This window comes from Mustela nivalis (genome assembly GCF_964662115.1).
Source record: "Mustela nivalis genome assembly, chromosome: 10".
NCBI lineage: Eukaryota > Metazoa > Chordata > Mammalia > Carnivora > Mustelidae > Mustela > Mustela nivalis.
This window is the reverse complement of record NC_139029.1, coordinates 77,524,572-77,546,940: the sequence shown is the minus strand read 5'-3', so window position 1 is coordinate 77,546,940 and position 22,369 is coordinate 77,524,572. Positions and strand designations below refer to the sequence as shown.

The following is a 22,369-nucleotide window of genomic DNA, read 5'->3' as shown; positions in this document are numbered from 1 at the left end:
TAGCTTTTTAAGGGCCCAGAGCGCCATCTGCTGAGAAGGAGAACATGGCTAGCTAAGGTGTCCTAAGGAGCGGCAGAGGCAGCCCTCTCAAGGTGCAGGGAAATCCTGTGTTACACGGTCTTCAAGTCCTATGACCTCTTCCAGAGCGCCAGGAAGGAACAGCAGTATACACCCTACGTTGGAATGTTCTCTGAGGGAGGTTCAGTGTGAATGGAATGTGGGGCTGGTGCCATTACATTTGGTTCTGTTTCCCTCTAGCGGTTGATCAACAGAGATTTCAGCTTCTAAGTACAAGTTCAGGTAACCCGAGATTGTATCTGAACTCGCGGGAGGGAGCTGGCTGGGCCAGGCAGCACTAAATTCAACTGACTGCTCACCTTGTTGACTCATACGATCAGAAGGCCCAGAGCACCACCCAAGACCTCGGGGCTTCTCACAGCGAACACAGTCCTGCATCAACTGCTCAAAAGCCACTTCTCCTGGGGCCTGAAACACACTGTTCAGTAAGAACAGTCCTAATACTTTCGAATTTTGCTTTATGCTGGCCTGGCACGGTTCTAAGTGCTTTACAAGTATAAACTCATTAAACCCTCACAACAAACCCATGAGGTGTGGGCACCATTATTTCCCATTTTACAAAAAAAAAAAAAAAAAAAAAAAAAGGCCGAAGTGGATATCGAGCTTTTTGTTTTGAATCCAGAAATGATATTGTTGGTGGTAATTCCTCTGCCTGCCTTCAACCACTTCATCAACAAATACGTATCGAAGGACTGAGCTGTCACTAAGACCCTCCCCTATGCTTCATAATCATGATACCAGGCACTGTACTGACCTATGCTCTGCACACCTTCCACTGAGCCCTACAGCACCAGGCTGTGATTACCGAGCCAGACAGGGTTGTTCCGTAGGGAATGTTGGGAACCCTGAGGACCCATCAGGGCCTGCCTGGGGCCCTAGGAATTAAAGAGAAGCAGAGAGGGCAGATGTGGACATCCGCAGTAGGAGCTGGATATACACACTGAGTCTAAGGCCTGTCTGGGAAATTGTTGGTCCCCACAGCTGATCGTGGTTTGGGTTCAACTGAGAGTCAAGGCAGAAGTCACTGTGAGAGTCCTCAGCAACTCTGGAGTCTGGGGCTGCCAAAGGTCATCTTTTCTGCCACTGACTCCTGCATTTGGCAGGTCAATCCTGACGGGTCTGTTGCCACCAACATCAGGGACAGTGCTCATTGGGGGAAAGGACATTGAAACCAGCCTGGATGAAGTCCGGCAGAGTCTTGGCATGTGTCCGCAGCACAACATCCTGTTCCACCAGTAAGTAGTACAGGAACTGAGACCCTCTCCATTCCTTATTCCCACCCTGCCCCCTACCAACACACATGTTCTCTAGGCCTGAGCTCGAGGATGCCAGTATGGGGGCCAGGAGGCAGTATTCTTGTTTGCTTTCCCACTGTTCAAGGTCCTTGGTCGTGCTTGCTATGAGAAGTGTCCTTCAGAAAGTCAGACTATGCCTCTGGCACTGGGAGTAGAGGTCTACCCCCTCAGAAGAGTAATGCACCCCACTCTCTGACAGATGCCCCTCACTCACCCTGAAATACTCCTTCTCAGGGAACAAGAGAAGAGACCATTGTTCCTTTTTCTCTCTTAAGCCAGGCACTAAAAACTGACTTTTCAGGAGGCTTTTCAGTTGCTTTTTCCCCAAACTTTTATTTATGATTTAAAAGGGGATATATGGGGGCGCCTGGGTGGCTCAGTGGGTTAAGCCGCTGCCTTCGGCTCAGGTCATGATCTCAGGGTCCTGGGATCGAGTCCCGCATCGGGCTCTCTGCTCAGCAGGGAGCCTGCTTCCCTCTCTCTCTCTCTCTGCCTGCCTCTCTGTCTACTTGTGATCTCTCTGTCAAGTAAATAAATAAAATCTCTAAATAAATAAATAAATAAACGGTGATATATGGGGTGCCTGGGTGGCTTTGTCAGTTAAACATCTGCCTTTGGCTCCAGTCATGATCCTGGAGTCCTAAAATTGAGCCCTGCATCAGGCTCCCTGCTCAGCGGGAGGCCTCTGCTCCCTCTCCCACTCCCCCTGTTCGTGTCCCCTCTCTCACTGTCCCTGTCTCTGTCAAATAAATGGATAGAAATCTTTAAAAAAAAAAAAAAGGAAAGAAAGAAAAGAAAAGAAGGGAGGAAATACAGATTAAAAGAAGAAAATAGAAGTCACCTGTCATTTCACCATCCAGAGATAACTATGGTTCACACCTTGGTATATGATTTTTCAGAACTTTCTCCTATGCATGTATACATATATATATATTATTTAACATGATAAAGGAGAGTAAAGCTCTGCATATAATTTTGTAATCAGCCATTTTTAATGCGATTGTGTTTTTTTACTCAAGATACGAGCATTTTCATGTTATTATATATTCTTCAATAAAATAATTCTTATGTTTATATACTACACCATTGTATTAATGTACTGTCCTCTCTTGTTAGATATTTAACAGGATCTGGGTTTTGTATTATTTTTTAAAATATATTTTATTTATTTATTTATTTGACAGAGAGAGAGATCACAATTAGGCAGAGAGGCAGGCAGTGGGGTCAGGGGTGGGGGCGGGAAGCGGGCTCTGCCGAGCAGAGAGCCCAATGCGGGACTTGATCCCAGGACCCTGAGATCATGACCTGAGCTGCAGGCAGAGGCTTTAACCCACTGAGCCACCCAGGCATCCCTTGTTTTGTATTATTAACAACACCACAATGAACATCTTCACTGCTAAAACTTGGTGCTCATCCTTACTTATTCCTGTAAGGTGAATCATTAGAGGTGGAACTGCTGAACTCATTGCCTCTCTCACTGCCCTGTCCCCTAGCCTCACAGTGGCTGAACACATCCTGTTCTATGCCCAGCTGAAAGGGAAGTCTTGGGAGGAGGCCCAGCTGGAGATGGAAGCCATGTTGGAGGACACAGGCCTCCACCACAAGAGGAACGAAGAAGCGCAGGATCTGTCAGGTGCTTGTAATTGGAAAAAGAGAGGGCTACAGATGGCAAATCCATTGTCTTCCAGGACACCGACAGAAGGGGAGGCTTCTAAGAAACCTCCTAAGAGCAGGAGCATGTCTCTAAAGTTACTCTGTGCACCTTAGAGGAGCCTACCTCTGGATCATTTCCCTCATGGAACCCCACTGTCTTGTAGCAGCATAGGCTATATTTGTTCTGATGTTCGTGGGTTTGAACTAAAATGTGAGAATAGCCTTTAAATGGTCTTATCTGTTCCTGCACTTCTGCATTTCTTGCCTTTTCTGCATTTAAAGAGGCCTGCACACCACTAGGTTTTGAACGCTGTATAAACATCTAAGGAGGCAGCATCAAGCTGCTTCTGGACATAAGGCACGGTCCCCTTTATGCCACCAGCCCTGGGCCTTTCTCCTCCCGTCCTCCATGGCCCTGTGACCCTGTTGCCTTGTGTCAAACTCTAGGTGGCATGCAGAGGAAGCTGTCTGTTGCCATTGCCTTTGTGGGAGGTGCCAAGGTTGTCATTCTGGATGAGCCCACCTCCGGAGTGGACCCCTACTCACGACGCTCAATTTGGGACCTGCTCTTGAAGTATCGTTCAGGTAATGGCCACTGCTCGGTGCTCTGAGCTCTCACAGTGCCTTTGTCTGTGACCCTGGCTCTCACCATGGTGCTTTGCACCTGAGCATACTTAACAGCCATGACTACACTCTGACAGGGTGCAGCCAGTGACCTGAGTGAGCCAGAGTCCCATGGAAGCCTCCTGAAATATTTACACCAATAGAGACAGGAGGTCACTGATGGAGCAGCCTACTTCCCTAAACATTCTAAAAGGTTCTCTCAACCTGCAGCCTCTCTGTCTGGAGCAAGGTATGCAGCTCTAGGTGAAACTCCTCTTTGACTAAAAAGATGCAAGTCACATGCAGACATCTAGAAAGCTCCATGGCTGTCAGAAGGTCACTCAGGACAAGGTGTAAGGATGGCCTGCACATGTCCAGTGCTCCAGAGGACCACAGCAGATAGCAGAGTCTCAGAGGGGGCCATGCTTCGCTCTCTCCCAGCACCTTCTAACCAGAGGGGGTAGGTCCAGAAAGATGGCAGGCAGAGCTCAGAGGGCCTGTGAACGTGATGGCATGGCTCAATCCCACGGTCAGTTTGCCATCCTGGCATCCTCACTACTGTTTTCTTCTAAGGACATCTCCCATTGGTTTCCAAGTATGTGTGTGTTCTTTGCAAAGACTGTAAGTGCAGTGCCTAATGATCCAGAGAGTACATACATATGGCACTCAATAGATGGTGACTGTAATAAATATGTCCCCTACACAGTGATTTATTGGAAGCAGGTCCAAAGTCAGAAGAGGTACTGCACGTGACAGTGCTTGACAGCATGCAGGATGCTAGAAAATGTTATTGTTCTAGTATTCTGGACTTTGCTGCTGAATACTCTTTTTTATTGATCCACTTCGAGTTTTCATGACCATGTCACAGAGAGACTGTTCCACATCCTTTTCCCTCCAGCCCTGCCCGGGCCCGCCTGGTGATCCCCTGACCTCTGCCTTTGCAGGCAGAACCATCATCATGTCCACTCACCACATGGATGAGGCCGACCTCCTCGGGGACCGCATTGCCATCATTTCCCAGGGAAGGCTCTACTGCTCGGGCACCCCGCTCTTCCTGAAGAACTGCTTCGGCACGGGCTTCTACTTAACCCTGGTGCGCAAGATGAAAAACATCCAGAGCCAAAGAACAGGCTATGAGGTATGTGTGTGCCCAGGACAAGAGCCCATGTTGGGTCAGGAGAAATGCGCGGTGTGGTGATGCTATCCCTGGCATCTCTACCCCCGTCGGGTTCTAGTGCTCAGGATCAACCTCCTTGTTCCTGAAACTCTTGGCAGATTTTGAAAAATGGACATTCTGAGCCCTCCTACAGAGATGCTTTACCCCACATGAAACAAGCTGAGATTACGGTACTCTAGAACGCGGCATACTCATGTGGCGTGTAGCCACAGAAATGTCTCGGGCTGCAAGGTGGCATGCTGGGAATCTGAGAGTGGCTACTGAGGCCTCCTATGTTTCATTCCAAAGCTGATGTTCCCTAACTAAACCCAAAGTCCGCTGGGAAATGAAAGCCAAGGAAAGGCGTTCTTGGGAACTATATAACCTGAAAATGATAGAGCCAGACAATACCCTTTAGCAGAGACCCCCTCAGCATTGGCAAGAGACCAGGTTTGGGTCTGGGTAGCTGAAAGGTGGAGGACTGTGTCATCACAGGCAAATTCCTTAATTGCTTGTCAGTGTTGGTTCTTCACACACAGTAAAGGAAACCGATCAGTTCAGCTTCTGCTTGTCAGGGACATGGAGACGATAAGTGAGAGAAAGCATTAGGAATGCCCTCTGGCCTCCTGGAGACCAGGCACCGTTCCTGGAGTGGTCAGGCTGGTTACTTTGTAGCATGACCTAGGCCTCCGGCTCCCATGATATTAGGGTCAGGCTGCCTCCAGGTTTTCCTGTCCTGGGTGGACGTCCACAGGCCAGTGGGCATCCACAGGGCCAGAGGAGCAAAACGTCTTGCATAGGCCGCCTACAGCTGTCGCAAGATAATGACAAGCCAGGGGTGCCTTTCAGGTGCTGTTACTCTCTGTGCCTGACCCATACACTCAACCAGGATAAAATCAAGTAGCCACACCCTCAGAGTGCTGAAGTAATATATAAAAATATGAGGGAGAGGGCGCCTGGGTGGCTCAGTGGGTTAAGCTGCTGCCTTCGGCTCAGGTCATGATCTCAGGGTCCTGGGATCGAGTCCCGCATCGGGCTCTCTGCTCAGCAGGGAGCCTGCTTCCTTCTCTCTCTCTCTGCCTGCCTCTCAGTGTACTTGTAATTTCTCTCTGTCAAATAAATAAATAAAATCTTTAAAAAAAAAATATGAGGGAGAGGGGCAAAATCTGTTGACCACTTTTGGCAGCAAGAAACAAATGAGGTGCAGTGAGGAAGGCATTTGGCCTCAGGAAGATGCTGTTGTTCAAGCGACTGACGCCTGTCTGTTGTAGGGGAACTGCAGCTGTGCGTCTGAGGGTTTCTCGAGCAGGTGTCCAGCCCACATAGATGAGATAACTCCGGAACAAGTCTTGGACGGTAAGGCCCTGGGGCAGACTGTGTCTTGGTTCTTGTTTTGTGATCATCTCTTGAGATGGTTGGGTGTGTCCTGTTGTCAAACATAATGGGAGAAAAGAGAACACTCTGTGTATCTCTCAAGCCCATGGTCATGAAGTTGCTCATCTTTCCCTTTGACCTTCTCTTCCATTCCCAAAGAGACTTTAAAGCCCTGGGCCTAAGGGCCTCCTCCCTTAATTGATGAATCCAGTGTTTGTTCACTGCTCATCAGTGGCCCATGTTAAGCCTCCCTCCTTGTGTTCTTCTGTCCTGGTTCCAAGCAGCATTACTTAAGTATGGGGAGAAGGGCTACTGTAGGTCCCAGATGAGGCCCTCGGGTGAAGCCATAGTGACAGACGGCTCTCAGAGTGAACTTTTCCAGAGAGTCGGACTGCACAGAGTAGACAGCAAGTCACGCATCCTTGTTACACTCCTGACTTTTGCCTCAGTATCCCAACTTCCTAACAGTTCTCTCTTGAGTAAGGGTGTGTTAAACCTCGTCAGGGGCTCCTCCAGGAGATGTTGAAGAGGCTCTCGCTGGAAGCACTCATCCCACAGGATCTGACCTCAGGGACCCCAGGGACCCAGAGTGCTTGCCAACAACTCTTGCTGTCTTCCATGAAGGCTCACTTCCATCCAACATCTGGGGTGTCTTTGCAAATGGAAGACCACACACCCCACATCCCTAAAAAGGAGCAAAATGAGACCCGTGTACTGACCCAGGTTGATGATGCGATGGTGGAGGAACTATCTGCTTAGCAAAGAAAATACAGAGTTCTCTATTTAGCACAAATTTTTTTTTCTAAATCTGGAGAATTTGCTAACTGAAGTCTGGTGAAAGAGGAAAAGTAGACACTATTTATATACCATGCTTGAAATTTGAGGGAAAATGCCCAGACCTGCATCACATTCACTCTGTTACCCATTCTTTGCATGGGCAGAACCTGCGGCACCCAGGAACACATCCTTTCAAGGTGACAGCTCTGTGTCTTTTCCCTAGTCTGCCTTGCCGTGGGTCTTTCCCCGCTCGCTGAAGTTCCCTCCCAGGACGAATCTTGGTCAAGACATGGATAATTTTTAAAAAACCAATACAGGAATGTACCAAAATCAAGTTGGAAACAGGGCCTGCTGGCTAGAGTAATTTTTTTTAAAATATTCCTTTATTTCTAAACAAATGTCTGTTTATTTATTTATTTTACTATAAGAGGGATGCTGTGAACCACAGGAAGGAACACAGTAAGTCATTATGTAACAAATAAGAGAAAGAAGATCATTCTGCTCCCCAGCTAGTTCCTCTCGAGGCTTTTCCTTCTCACACAACCGTCCACCACACACACGGAGACCTCCCTGCCAGGCACTACAAGCCTGCTGCCCTCCAGGACTCCCTCTGGAAGGCTGACACACACGACTAAGACACAATTCCTGGGAATCCAGCAGCTTCAGCTCGATTTCCTTCCTCAGAGAACAATGTGCATGACCCCTGGAGAGCTGTTTAGGGCAAAGCTGCTTCCTCACACAAGGAGCCCCCCAGCCCCTGTGTGAAGTCATCCCAGAGCTAAAGACAATTGAGTCCTCTTTGTAAATCTGACATAAAACAAGCCTTCCAGTCCAGTTAGACAGAAGGACATGGATTGAAAGCCATGAAATCCCTCCACATGGGTCATTTTTAAAACAAAGGAAGCAAAGAACCCACCATGTGGCCTTAATTGAGAGGACTACTTGGCAGAAATGCATGAGACCTGGGTTCTGAGTCCCTAGAATCCCTCTCCCTTTGACCTGCTTCTCAAGATAATAGGGAACTGTCTTTTCACATACAAGCTTTAAAATTTTTTAACTAGATTTTTAATTTCAAAGTAATACATGCTTGTGCATAAAAATAAAAATTCTGACTGTATGAGTGTGTCGGGTAAGTACTTGTTACTGGACATTTCCTCATGCCCCACATTGTACACCCCACACTCCATCCCCCCCACCCCAGTCTGACGCCACAGCTTCCTGCTCCCCTTCATCGTTTCCTGGATCAGGGTGTTAAGGTTGGTTACTTTGTTAGTTGGAACAGGCAGGTGCAGTCTCAAGGGAAGCAGCTTATTCCTTCGAAGAATTAGACCAAGCACTGGTGTATGATTTAGGAAGGCGAGTTCTTCTCCAGCCCAGGTATGCATCTCAGGCAAGTGACCTATAGCTTGGACCAGACAAGGAAAATGAAAGCAAATTTGACTTAACCTTCAAGCCTGTGTTGAATTAAAATGAGCAACAATAATGATAAGAACTTTCTTACTAGAGATGATGTTCATGATTAGGGTAGCCCCTAATATTTACCTAGGCACCAGACATGTTATTCCAAGTGCTGTGTGGGTATTAACTCATCCAGTCCTCATAAATAATAAGAGTAAAGTGAGTGGGTGCCACTGTTTTCCCCTTTGAACAGATTTAAAAAACAAAACTGCTTGATGTTACATAGTTTGCAAGGGACAGAACATTTGATTGCACAAAGGAGAAAACTAGCAGAGGAGCATTGCATGACCTCCCCAAGTTTTCCTGACTGGTTAAGTGGGGAGTGTTGTGGCTTCCCTTTCCCTCTCTCTCTCAGTGCCCTTCACAGGGCGAAATAAGCCAAAACAGAAGGGAGGCAGCATTATTCCTCTGCAGGAGTCACTACTGAGGAATGAAATGCCCCTTCCTCAAATGGGAAGTGGAAGAAAGTAGGGGATGTGAGCAAGCTCGCAGTCTCCCAGGTTCAGTTCTGGAAGACAGAGTTGATGTCAGTCTCTCTCTCTCTCTCTTTTTTTGTCCTAGGAGATGTGAATGAGCTGATGGATATGATACAACACCATGTTCCAGAGGCAAAGCTGGTGGAATGCATTGGTCAAGAACTTATCTTCCTTCTTCCAAATAAGAATTTCAAGCAGAGAGCATATGCCAGCCTTTTCAGAGAGCTAGAGGACACACTAGCCGACCTGGGGCTCAGCAGTTTTGGAATTTCTGACACTCCCCTGGAAGAGGTAAGCCAGAGATCCCAGCTGGCTTCCATCAGGAAGCAGAAAAGGAGCTTCTTTGCAGAAGTCAAATACTAGGGGGACGTTTCATAAGGGCCAAAAGCCATAACTTCCCACCCAGGTACAGCAGCTAGTTTCATTTTTGGCTCACTCCCTCAGGCCTCTGTCCATACAGAAACAGATTTCACGTGGCTGAGGTCCCTGTGTGCATACACTTTTATATTGCCAGAAGACTGTGTTCTTAGATTAAATCACAACATATTTTCCTTCCATTAGGAAGTAGTACCCAACAAAACTGAGCTAGGGTTGGATTTTTTTCTGAGAATGGAATTGCCTAAACCAAATGTTCTCTTTTTCCTTTTTTGACAGATTTTTCTGAAGGTCACGGAGGATTCTGATTCAGGACCTCTGTTTGCTGGTATGGTTCCAGAGTGTGTTCCCTCACCATACACCCCCAAGCTCTGTATTGAAAATCAAAGGAAAATTTTATGAAACATCAAAGCAGGAAATTCTCCTCCGTTGTATTTATCTGACCCTCCAATATCCCACATTTTGCATTCTTAGTTCCTTTAAATGACAGAGGAATGACAAGTGGAATTAGATCTGGGTAGAAAGACTCTAGATGAATCAGGATTCTTAAGGCGGTCAAGCTGGGAGCTTCACCACCCCGAAGCTTCTCATCCCACTTCCGGGTCTCCTATACCTGCCACCTCACCATCCTCATCTGCTCCTCTTATCTCCACCAGGCCTCTGATCCACTCCTGTCTGCATGAGTGACAGCTCACGGAGTCCCTAGAGATAATGGTGACAGTGAATACAACCCAGATGCCAGCTGGCATCTTCTGGCCTCTTTGAGAGAGAGATAAAATTATTCTGAACCTTCATTTAGTGCCCTATGGAAACTTGCCACTGTGGAAGTCATAACTTCTGCGGATTTGGGGGTCTCTCTTCTACATGTGTGAGCTCGGGCACCAACTAGCCCCTCCTGTGATTTCTACCAAAACCCCAGAGGCACACAAAGCATTCATGAGTCAGTTTACTCTGAAGCATAGGGTATAGGGAGAGGGACATACAGGTGGGATCACCTGCCATGACACAGGCCACTTCTGACAGAATAAAAGGCATCCACCCTCACTGATAAAATCCTCTGTCTGGCTCCTCACTCTCCATTCTGTTTTCCTCTCTCCTGTTCACGGGCAAAGCTGCATGCCATTCTCCTCTGATGCCTTGGGCTCCTGCTACTGGTTACCTTTTTCTACCCAGTATAGTAACATCATAGTATTTTCCTGTGCAAAGACCATTTCCTCCCTGTGAAGTTTCTGATGCCAACTCTTAAGATATATGGTTTTCATCTTGCTTCATAAGTGGTCTCAGATGTCTGTTTAGCAGCTATGCCTAGAGCTACCAGTGTTCAAATACACCAGCCCAAATGTGCTGCCTGGCCCAGATGAGTCGTGTGGTGGCCAGAAGAAGCAGGAATCCTGACAGAGTTGGGAGGGAAGGGCAGTCTGCCGGAGAGGGCAGGGGCAACTCACCATGGGACCCAGGTGTTCTTTCCAGCTTTAAAGACACAGAAATGGAATTTTCCAGGTCACCCAAAAACGAAGGCTTACATTAACCAAGACGAGGATGAAAATATACAAATTTATATCAGAAGCTGTGATGTTTTCAAGAGTTGGGGCTTTCATCAGCCCAAAATACTCCTTAATAGTTAGATCTTCTCAGGTGAAGAGAAACTGGACATCAGAAGACTGGTCAGCCTGGGCATAGAGTAGGGTGTTCCAAAGAAACATGCAGGGATTGAGGTTAAGAGTGTAGCCTCTAGAGTAAGAGAGATCTCCATAATTGGCTCCACAATTTGCTAACTGAGTAGCTTTGGATAAATGCTTAGCATATTTGTACCTCAGATTCCTCATCTGCAAAATGGGGCAAATAATAGTACCCAAATTTTAGGATTATTCAATTGAATGAGTTAATATGTGCCAAGTTTTAACACAGTATGTGATTTCTGATTAAGATTAAGCAACATCCTAATTTACAACTCATCTTTTACTTCAAAAATTTTAGCCCTTTATACTGCATAGAGCATGTAACACCCATTGTTTTGATTGTTACTATAATTGCATGAGGCCGCTAAGACAGGGGTTAGCCCCATCTGGGGGAAACTGAGCTCACACAGATTGGATAACTTGCTTTAAAGTCAAACAGCCTTCTGAGTCTAACTCCCTGGCTTTAGCTCTCAAACTAGGACCAAGTCCACACTCTCACTGCCTCCCATTTTTCAGATGGATAAATGCATGTTTAAATTGGCTCAGTTTTAGAGGATGACACTTTCTGATCTTATCTCCAAAGTCTGAAGGAACTTGTAGCTATCCATTGGGGTACCAAGTTTCAAGGTACCAAAAGGCTGTGTGACCTCACAGCCACTGACCACTAGAGGGCAGCAGGAAGCCAGGAACAAATGGGGTTTTGACTGCCCTCCACTGGCACCCTCAGCTCTTGCCTCCACAGTGGTCTCCAGTCTGGATGGGCCATCAGAGAGCAAAGCTCATGGGATCCTACCAGAAGAAAGGCCAACCACAGCACACAACACATATGAGCTCATGGGGCACCTTAGTGACTCTGTCAGTTAAGCACCCAACTCTTGGTTTCATCTGGGGTGATGATCTCACAGTAGTGTGATCTATAGCCCTACATTGGGCTGCCTACTTAGCAGGGAGTCTGCTTCTTCTCTCCCTCTCCTTCTTCCCCTCTTCTGCTCGTACTCTCTCACTCTCTCTTTAAAATAAATCCATCTTGGGGCGCCTGGTGGCTCAGTTGGTTAAGTGACTGCCTTCAGCCCAGGTCATGATCCTGGAGTCCTAGGATCGAGTCCCGAGTCAGCCTCCCTGCTGAGCAGGGAGGCTGCTTCTCCCTCTGACCCTACCCCCTCTCATGCGCTCTGTCGAATAAATAAAAAATCTTACCAAAAAAATAAAAGAAATCTTAAAAATAAAAAAAAATCTGACCCCAAATTAGGGAAAGGAGGTAGGAGCAATGGGGCTCTGGCACTAGATCATGAGTGAACCTGAGGAAGCCAGGTTGCGGCATTGCAGGTGTCCATGCGTGTTAAGTGGAAGGATGACTGGGCTGACCCAACTCCCTTTGCAGCTGCCCTTGTGCTGGGGGACTTTAGGACAGGTTAGGAAAGCAGCTAGAGACCAACGAGCGGTCCTCTATGTCCAACAACACTTTCTACAAAATTAACATTAATCAGTGATGATGAACTATAGCTTCAACACAACTAATGACTTGCAGTGAGTAGTTCTTAAAGCATATTTACACATTAGCTCGTTTAATCCTCATAACAATCCTGTGAAATGTTTTTATTTTCATTTTACAGAGGAGAAACCTCGGATTCAGACAGTCCAATTTATGTATCTAGTAAGAGTCAGGATTCAAACCCAGGTCACCTAACTCTTAGCCTTTCCACCACTTCTCAGTGGCCTCTAAGAATTTAGAAAAAAAAAAAAAATCAATTCTGACTTTTACTTAAGTCCACAGGTTACACATGAATGTATTGTGCTGTTTAAAAATTCAAATAATACAAAAAAGGCTAAAATCACCCTCCTCCTTCATCCCCACCCCTTATCCAACTCTCCTCCTGCAGTGGTAACTTCTATTAATAGTTGGTAGGTGTTCCATAAGAGCTTTTCTCTTATATATGTATGTGTTTATATGTGTATAGCATATAATTTGTTATATATGATATACGTGCTCTCTAACACAAATGTGATCTTATTACACATATTGCTCTGTAACGTTGATTTTTTTTTTTACTTAGCTATATGTTTTAGACCTCTCTGTCAATGCATTTATATGGTCTTCTCTTTAGCTACTGTAGAGAATTTTTAAAGGATTTCAGGTAATTCTGTCTATAGATGATTTACACTAAAAAATAGAATTGTCATTTTATTTTTGTTTATTTATTTTCTTTTTAGTAGGCTCCACACCCAATGTGGGGCTTAAACTCATGACCCCTGAATTTAAGAGTCATAGGCTCTGCTGACTGAGCCAGCTAGGTGTCCCCCAAAATAGAATGTTTAAAAGCGTATTAACAGACCTGGCCTGATACTTTGTTGCTAATTTAAATGAAAGGGAAAACCAGAGCAGTAAGAAAATAAAGAGCACATGAAAGCCATAACCTGCAAGTAATTTTCTAAATTTATTAATTCAATCTTCCAAATCAGGTGGCACTCAACAGAAAAGAGAAAACGTCAGCCTCCAACACCCCTGGCTGGGTCCCAAAGATAAGGCCAGACAGATTCCCCAGGGCTCGGATGGCTGCTCTGCGGAGCCAGCTCCTCCCCGGGGGGGCCAGCCCTCCTCGGAGCCTGAGCCTGAGCACCGCAGCCGGCTCAACACAGGGGCACCCCTGCTCCTCCAACATGTGCAGGCGTTACTGATCAAGCGGTTCCACCACACTGTGCGCAGCCACAAGGACTTCCTGGCCCAGGTATTACTGTCGGTCCTTGCCTGCGCTTGGCTGCCTGCCCTCTCCTGGCCTTTCCCTCCTCTCCTAGGCTTTCTCCTGTTGGAGCTTCAAACAGGGATGGGCACTCTCTTTAGGTCTTGTCAGCTTTGCTTGCTCCTTGCCACCTTGATTTCAATTCTTAGTAACATAAAGATTCTTCGTGTTCGACCTGCTTAGCAGAGAAAATAACAGTGAATGTATTAAGACATTTCACTTCTGGGTGCCTGGGTGGCTCAGTGGGTTAAAGCCACTGCCTTGGGCTCAGGTCATGGTCCCAGGGTCCTGGGATCGAGTCCCACATCGGGCTCTCTGCTCAGCAGGGAGCCTGCTTCTCTCTCTCTCTCTCTCTCTCTCTCTGCCTGCCTCTCCATCTACTTGTGATCTCTCTCTGTCAAATAAATAAATAAAATCTTAAAAAAAAAAAAGACTTTTCACTTCTACAGTAAAGGGTAAAGCCATATTTGCATTCATTTTTGCTATGACCCTACATATCAACGTTATTGGCCTCTTTTCTCTTTTTACTCTTTTCTTAAATTAACTTCTTAATTTTAACTCCAGTATTATTAACCCACAGTGTTATATTAGTTTCAGGTGTACAATACGGGCAGTGATTTCTGCAATTCTGTATGTGACTCAGTGCTCATCATGACCAGCACACTCCTCAGTCCCCATCACCTATTTCACTCCCCACTTTGGTAACCATCACTTTGTTCTTATAGTTGAGAATCTGTTTCTTGGTTTATCTCTCTCTTTTTCTTCCCTTTGCTCATTTGTTTTGTTTCTTAAGTTCCACATATGAGTGAAATCATATGGTATTTGTCTTTTACTTATTTCACTTAGCATTATACTCTTTAGCTCCATCCATGTCATTGCAAATGGCAAGATTTCATTCTTTTTTATGACTGAGTAATATTCTATTATATATGTCTCATGTCTTCTTTATCCATTCATCTACCCTTGGACACTTGGGCAACTTCCATAGTTTGGATATTGTAAATAATACTGCACTACATACAGGGGGCCATGTGTCCCTTTGAATTAGTGTTTTTGTATTTGGGGGGTAAATATACAGTTCTGCAATTACTGGATCATAGGATAGTTCTATTTTTCTTTTTTTGAGGAATCTCCAGACTGTTTTCCATAGACGCCGCACCAGTTTGCATCCCCACCAAGGACTCCTTTTCCTCTACATCCTTGCCAACACCTGTTTCTTGTGTTTTTGATTGTAGCCATCTGACAGGTATGAGGTGATATCTCACTGGGGTTTTGATTTGCATTTCTCTGATGATGAGTGCTGTTGAGCATCTTTTCATGTGTCTGTTGGCCATCTGTCTTCTTTGGAGAAATGTCTGTCCTGTCTTCCGCCCATTTTTAAATTGAATTACTTGTTTTGGGGGTGTTGAGTTGTATCAGTTCTTTATATATTTTGAATTCTAACCTCTATCAGATATGCCACTTGCAAATATCTTCTCCCACTCCGTAGGTTACCTTTTAATTTTGTTGATTACTTCCTTTGCTGTGTAAAAGCATTTTATTCTGATGTAGGTTCAATAGTTCTTTATTTTTGTTTTTATCTCCCTTACCTCAGGAGACATAACTAGAAAAATGTTGCTATGGCCAATGTCAGAGAAATGACTTCCTGTGCTCTCTTCTAGGATTTTTATGGTGTCAGTTCCCACATTTAGGTGTCTTATCCATTTTGAGTTATATCTGTGCATGGTGTAAAAAAGTGGTCCAGTGTCATTCTTTTGCATGTAGCAGTATAGTTTTCCTAGCACCATTTTTTGAAGAGACTGTCTTTTTCCCACGGCTTATTCTTTCCTCTTTTGTCAAAGATTAATTGAGGGTTTATTTCTGGGCTCTCTATTGTGGTCTAATGATCTATTTTTCTGTTTTTGTGACAGTACCATACTGTTTTGATTACTACAGGTTTGTAATATAACTTAAAGTCTGGAATTGTGATGCCTGCAGTTTTGTTTTTCTTTTTCAAAATTGCTTTGGCTATTCACGGTCTTTTGTGGTTCCATACAAATTTTAGGATTGTTTGTTCCAGCTCTGTGAAAAATGCTGTTGGTATTTTTTTTTTAAGATTTTATTTATTCATTTGACAGAGAGAGATCACAAGTAGGCAGAGAGGCAGGCAGAGAGGCAGGCAGAGAGAGAGAGAGAGAGGAGGAAGCAGGCTTTCCGCTGAGCAGAGAGCCCGATGCGGGACTCGATCCCCGGACCCTGAGATCATGACCTGAGCCGAAGGCAGAGGATTAACCCACTGAGCCACCCAGGCGCCCCCAAAATGCTGTTGGTATTTTGATAGGGATTGCATTCAACCTGTAGATAATTTTTGGCACTTTTTTAAAAAATATTTTTTAATTTAAAAAATTTTTTTTTTATTCAGATGCACAAACCAACAGACACAGTTCACTTCTGGCTGAACATTGATTGGCTACCTCAATGCTCAGTGTTGGCCTACTTCATTCATTCCTCAGTGGCCACCAGAACAGTCTGTTTTCTCCTACACATCTTGCCTTTGTATGTCTTCCCTTATAATGTTCCCCAGAAAACTGACCTTCTGCAAGATAAATGCTTAGAAGAATGAGAATGTGTGTGTTGGGTGTGTGTGTGGGGGGGTGTCTTTAGCATACCCAGCTCACATTGCCATGTTTATTTTCCAACAGATTGTCCTTCCAGCCACTTTTGTGTTTTTGGCTCTGATGCTTTCCCTCGTCGTCCCTCCCTTTGGTGAATATCCGGCTTTGACCCTTCACCCCTGGATGTATGGGCAGCAGTACACGTTCTTCAGGTGCGTAGACTCATCCCTAAAAGTTATCATTCACCCCATGGGTTGTGGGGCTCCCAGGTCAGCCTGCTTGGAGGGACCTTCCCCTTTCCACAGCAACCAATGTGGTAGGGGGACTGGACTGCCCTCCAAAAGGAAGTTCATGTACCTGTCACTTGGGAAAGGTGACCCCAAGTGGACAACGGGGACTGCCAGGTGTAAGGAAATAAAAAGTAAAGGTTGGATGAGTAGGTTGAACTCCATCCTTTTGAGGCACAGACATGATACAACAGCAGATCTCCAGGTCTATGGGAGCAGCACCCTCCCTTCCCAGCACCCTACAGCCACCCCTAGGCAGCGTTCTGTGGCTTGCATTCATGCCCAGCATGGAACAGCTGTTCCGTGCACGCCTGTCAAGTTGCATGTTAGCTGCTTTGTCCCTTTGTCCCAGTCATGCACCTGTCAAGTAAGCCCCCTCACTCTGTCTAGTTTGGACCAGCCAGGCAGTGAGCAGCTGGCAGCACTTGCAGACATCCTCCTGAACAAGCCGGGCTTTGGCAACCGCTGCCTGAAGGAAGAGTGGCTTCCGTAAGTCCCTGAGAACCCCTGTCCTCCCATCAACGACTGCCCCAGGGGAGCCCTGAGGGTGGGGTCCCAGGCTGGCAGGTCAGGAGAGGTCCCATCTCCATCCCGCTCTCTGTTACACAGGTGCTTCCTCATCCCTGACCTTCACCCGCCTCTCCTTCAACACCCAGTGTAAGGGTGTCTCCACCTCTTAGGAATCCCCTGCACTACTGGGCAGCTCTGTATTTCTAGAACTCCCAATATAGAAAGATCCGTACTAAGTTGACATATGCTTCCCACAGTGTATTTGAAAGGAATCTGAACAGGGAAAGGAGGGAGATGGGGGGTGTGCTATTGTTGAACTGGACCTAGAATGGCATTAATTACACAACTTTCAATTGCTGGAAGTACAGAGACGAGAGCTACAGAGGGCAACTGAAGCCCAAGAATCCTTAAATTTCAGTATAATTGTAATGGCTTCTCTCATTCAGTAGTTTTCAGAGCTGTAGGTAAGGACCCAAACAGACGCAGCTCCAACTCCTCTTTTATTGGTTCTGTTTCTCAACAGCTAGAGGTACCAGGAGGAAGAAGGGAGATAAAACAGTCCACAAAGTAGATAGTTATTGCCCAGCCCCACGCCTAGTCAATCAACAAAATTCTGGTCTTGAGTTTTTTTGAGCAGAAACTACCTTCCAAGAATAGAAGAAGAAAATATGTGGGTCTGCGGAGATAGAGGAAAGGCTAAGGAGAAGGTTGGGCACTATTTCTCATTTTTAGGGATTTTTATCAACTGGAACTACTTGTGAAATATTTTCTTGCCTTCCATGAGGGAGTACCCCTGTGTCAATTCAACCCCCTGGAAGACTCCTTCTGTGTCCCCGAACATCACCCACCTGTTCCAGAAGCAGAAATGGACGCCAGAGGACCCCTCGCCCTCCTGCATGTGCAGCACCAGAGAGAAGCTCACCATGCTCCCTGAGTGCCCTGAGGGCGCAGGGGGGCTCCCACCCCCTCAGGTACCTCGACCCTTGATGGGAAGCCAGTGGCCCCGAGTCTGCCCATGACAGCAGGGATTGGGGGAAATGCACTGTGCCTCCTGAGTTTCTAGCTGACTAATATTTCAAACTTAGAGCTGAGGGAGGACCCAGAGGAGTCCTTGGGTCCTCTCAGAGGGGCATGCTTAAAGGCACTGTCTCAACTAGTTACTCCATTTTCCACCAGGCACTCCCTCTTCAGTCTAATAAAAAAAAATAAAAAACAACTTTAAACATTAAAAAATATACTAGTCAGGTTGCCTGGGTGGCTCAGTAGATTCAGCATCTACCTTTGGCTCAGGTCATGATCCCAGGGTCCTAGGATCAAGTTTTGCATTGGACTCCCTGCTCAGCAAGGAGCCTGCTTCTCCCTCTGCCAGCCACTCCCCCGCTTGTGCTTTCTCTGTCTCTGACAAATAAATAAAATCTTTTTTTTAAGCATTAAAAAAAGAAAAAATATATGCAAGTCATGAGTGCTTGTTACAGAAAAATTAGAAAATATGGTTAAGTCCGAAGAAAAGAAATCATCCTATAATTGGAAATAACCAATAACATTTGCTTTTTATCTATACAGGCTTATATTCAAAACACTGTTTTGAAACCTGCTGTTTTCACTTAGAAACATATCATGAACATATGTTCATGTTAATAAATATATACACATCATCACTTTTAATCTCTGCATACTGTCCCATAGTTTTATTTAATTTGTTTAACCTCTCATCGAACATGTGAGTTTTCAATATTTTCCATTTTAAACAATGTAGTGTCCCTTCAAATGCATATGTATTTGCACACTTGTTAACAACCTAATTAAGACATTTGGCACACGCTGTGTAACCAACATGCATACGCTGCTTGCTTGCATACACGTGCGTGTGCGCACACACACAAACATAGCCAGTTACCTACATTTGTCTCTGAGCAGCATCCTCTTTTGGGAGTTCTTTTTATTTAAGATTTTATTTATTAATTTGAGAAAGAGAGGGAGGGAGAGAGAGATCACGAGCAGGCAGAGAGAGAGGTAGAAGCAGAGTCCCCACTGAGCAGGGAGCCCAATGTGGGGCTCAATCCCAAGATGCTGGGATCACAACCTTAGCCGAAGACAGCCGCTTAACTGACTAAGCCACCCAGACGCCCTCTTTTGGGAGTTCTGAACTTGATGTATCACCCCAGTGAGCCTCTCCCAGGGGCATCAGAGATAGTGAAAGGGGTCAGAGAAGCCTTCCTCTCTCTTCAGTTGCTAACAAGCCTCCCATCTGACTGGCATGGAACTGGGTCTTGTGTGGCCTTCTCTAACGATCTGCCAGTGAATGAACGATTCCCTGATAATCAGCATGTCCTAGTGGGATGAGCACCAGCATTGGTGTCAGAGAGCCCCAGGCTAGTTACTTGGCCTCTCTGAGCCTCCATTTCCTCATTCATAAGTTAAAGATAACTACTTATTTCATAGTGTTATCATGAAAAGTCAATGAAATAATGTGGGTAAAGGAACTATATTATTTAGAAGTAGATTCAGCTCAACTGAAGACAACTTCAAACTGACGGAAGACAATCTCAAACGGACCGTGGATAAAATAAGACACAGTTTGTATTCCTCTCAAGTGAAAGTTCATGGAGGCAGTCTGTCACATTGTGTTTTGTTGCTTCTCCCTGGTAAACACGGCTTAGCCTCATTGGCCAATCTGGCAGAATCTACTTTCCTGGTAGCGGAACAGAAGGAATAGAAGACAAAGAGAGTGCACAGTGTACTGATGCTCTATCTTTTAAGGAAGATTTCCAGAAGCTACCACTTTGCACTTTCTCTTATACACGATTAGCCAGAACTAAACATCAGGAAAGACTGGAAACTCTGTAGTCTTTATTCAGGGAGGCCTTGAACCCAATTAAAAAAAAAAAAAAAAAAAAAAGTCCGTTACTATGGCATACCCAGAAGGGCAGAGCGCATAATGGGGGACAACTAAATTTTGCCATAGCATCAGTCACAGCTGCTGGCCTATAAGTGAGTCTGTGTTTGTGAGCATCCTCCTATCTTTCTCTTTTTTTATTTGCTAAAAGCATATACCTTTGTATTTCTCAAGCAGTATGTTTTCCCTTTGAATCACAACTCAGCCACTGCAGCATCACAGAGATCTCAGAAGAGGGAATCAGGGAACTTGTTCCAATTCTCTGTACCCCAAGAGGAAGCTTTGCTTCTTCTAGGATGACTGAGGGAACCTCGGCTGCTTCTGTTCAGATACATCAGGCAGTGGGACACAGCACAAGAGTCCTTGGCTGGGAACACAGGGGAGGAAGGCGAAGCAGAGCTACGTGGAAATTCATTTCCTCAGTGGATCCTACCTTCAAGACTTCCTGCCTAGCTAAGGAGCTTTTCTTTTCAATAATGAGTCCTTGGTTCCTGGTGGGAAAATTTAACAGATCTCCATAGCCAGAGTCCTGGAAAAAGGCAAGCCAGTCCTGTGATTCTATTTTTTTTTTTTTTAATCACTTTTGCTTTTCCTCACTATCACTGATGCTTCTCTTGGGAGCAAAGTTGAATCTCAGGCATCAGCTCAGGAGGTGCTGTGTGTATTTGTGTGTCTTTTACACACACACATACACCATGCTCACAGTTAGTCCCACTCACCCCACTCATTCAAACACACTCTCCTATTCAGCCTGGAATAAAGCCAAAGTGTATGGGCTTCCCTCAGAGCTAGTAAACTGTACACATCAGAAAAATGGGGGTGGTGATGCAGTCTTCCCTAGGGTTCCTTCCTGTCCTAACAGTCTTTGAATGATGGCAGGTCCTGATGTGGAACTGCTCCATTCCTGACTTCTAGAATACACAGAGATCAAGTTGTAGGAGTCTTTTATTTGGTAGAATTTTTAGAAAATAATTTATCGCAAATTACCAGACACCAGCAACTCTCCCAGCCTAGTTTCTACCAGGGTAGCATGGCAGGTCCCCCGGGTGCCATTCTTAGCTTAAGAAGCAGGTGATAGAGTGAAAAGAGCAGGGCTAGGGAGACAGACCAATGTAGGTTCAAATCCTAGCTCAATCCTAGCTCAAATCCTAGCTCAACCCACAGGTCACTTCTGTGACCAGGTGCAAGTTAGCTGAGCTCTCTCGACCTCGGTTTCTCTGACTGTAAATTAAAGCAACAGTTTTTCCCTAAGAGTATAATGATTAAGGGAGACAATGAATATAGAGCATTTAACAAAGCATTCAGTAGATGCTAGTTCTCCTAGCATTGGAGGAACCAAGTGAAGAAAGTAAATTGAAGAGAAGTAAAATGGGAAAGGGGTGGGAGAGGCAGAAAGTGTATAAGAACAAAAAGAATGGTATGTGATGGTATGTGTGATGTGTTTTTAATTTCACCAGAAATACCCTTAGCTACTCTGAGTTGTGCCCTTGACACCCCAGGTTCTTGACTGACCAGAACTGCACCAACACTGTGTAGGCCCAAATTTAAAGTAATACTGCCACCTGGTGGCCAAACTCATGCACTTTTTGAATCTTCCAAAGGTGAAACCAGCTTCCAGTTCAGATCTGTTTTAAAGGCAATCTGTAAATTGTAAGGGACTGCCTGAATTCCTTCATCCCTGTCACAAATTTATTGTTTCACCTGAATTCCAGGTACATTCCAGGTACTAGAAAGTCCCTGCTCTCTTAGAATTGATATCACACAGAGAGGTAACAGATTAAAAACAAGGAAGCGGATGAATTGGAAGGAGAATGTGAGATAGAGATGCAGATGAGAAGATATTGCAGCAGCAGGTTATGATAGAGAGTGACTAGAAATAGAAAATACTTCCCTGAGGAGTAAAATGTAGGCCGATAACTTGAATGATGATGAACTATCCATGCGAAGTTGTCTGGGCAGAGCAATGCAGGCAGAGGGCACGGCCAAGTGCAGAGCTCCCTCAGGAATGAGGGGTGTACAGGGAAGAAGCAAAGAGAACAGGTGGGGAGGGTGAAGAGTAAGGAGAGGGGTGGCCAAAGGGCTCAGAGAGCAGGGCAGGTCCAGACTGTGACCGTATCAGCCTTGATGATGATCCTCAGAGGAACCTAGGGTTTATTCGAATGGGGAAACCAAGGACTGGGGTATTCTGATCTACATTTTTAAAGCTCAGTCTGGCTGCTGGGTGGAAAATGGATTTTAGAGGGCCAGGGCAGAATAAGGGAGGCCAGTCTGAAAGTTTCTATCAACGTCCAGGTGAGGTCCGAGTGGAGGCTTGGACTAAAGTGGTATTCTGGACCTGGAGCAGTGGGGATGGAATGGAGATTCACTTTGGAGTTGCAACTATCCTATCTTGTCAATGGATTGGAGAAAAGAGAGGGATC

At 45.5% G+C, this 22,369-nt stretch overlaps 1 protein-coding gene across 1 annotated transcript in view; it reads left to right on the top strand.

Annotated features, from left to right (window-relative positions):
• Positions 1-22,369, top strand: part of ABCA4 (ATP binding cassette subfamily A member 4) — a gene marked incomplete at its 5' end in the record, with an annotated part of 123,853 nt that overhangs the window by 68,251 nt on the left and 33,233 nt on the right. The window contains 11 exons of the mRNA XM_082688820.1: positions 1,182-1,313; positions 2,867-3,006; positions 3,474-3,611; positions 4,574-4,767; positions 6,057-6,141; positions 8,956-9,161; positions 9,525-9,573; positions 13,385-13,650; positions 16,344-16,468; positions 16,934-17,032; positions 17,838-18,024. Of these exons, the coding sequence (XP_082544946.1) occupies positions 1,182-1,313; positions 2,867-3,006; positions 3,474-3,611; positions 4,574-4,767; positions 6,057-6,141; positions 8,956-9,161; positions 9,525-9,573; positions 13,385-13,650; positions 16,344-16,468; positions 16,934-17,032; positions 17,838-18,024 (1,621 nt within the window). The remainder of the gene's footprint in view (positions 1-1,181; positions 1,314-2,866; positions 3,007-3,473; positions 3,612-4,573; positions 4,768-6,056; positions 6,142-8,955; positions 9,162-9,524; positions 9,574-13,384; positions 13,651-16,343; positions 16,469-16,933; positions 17,033-17,837; positions 18,025-22,369) is intronic.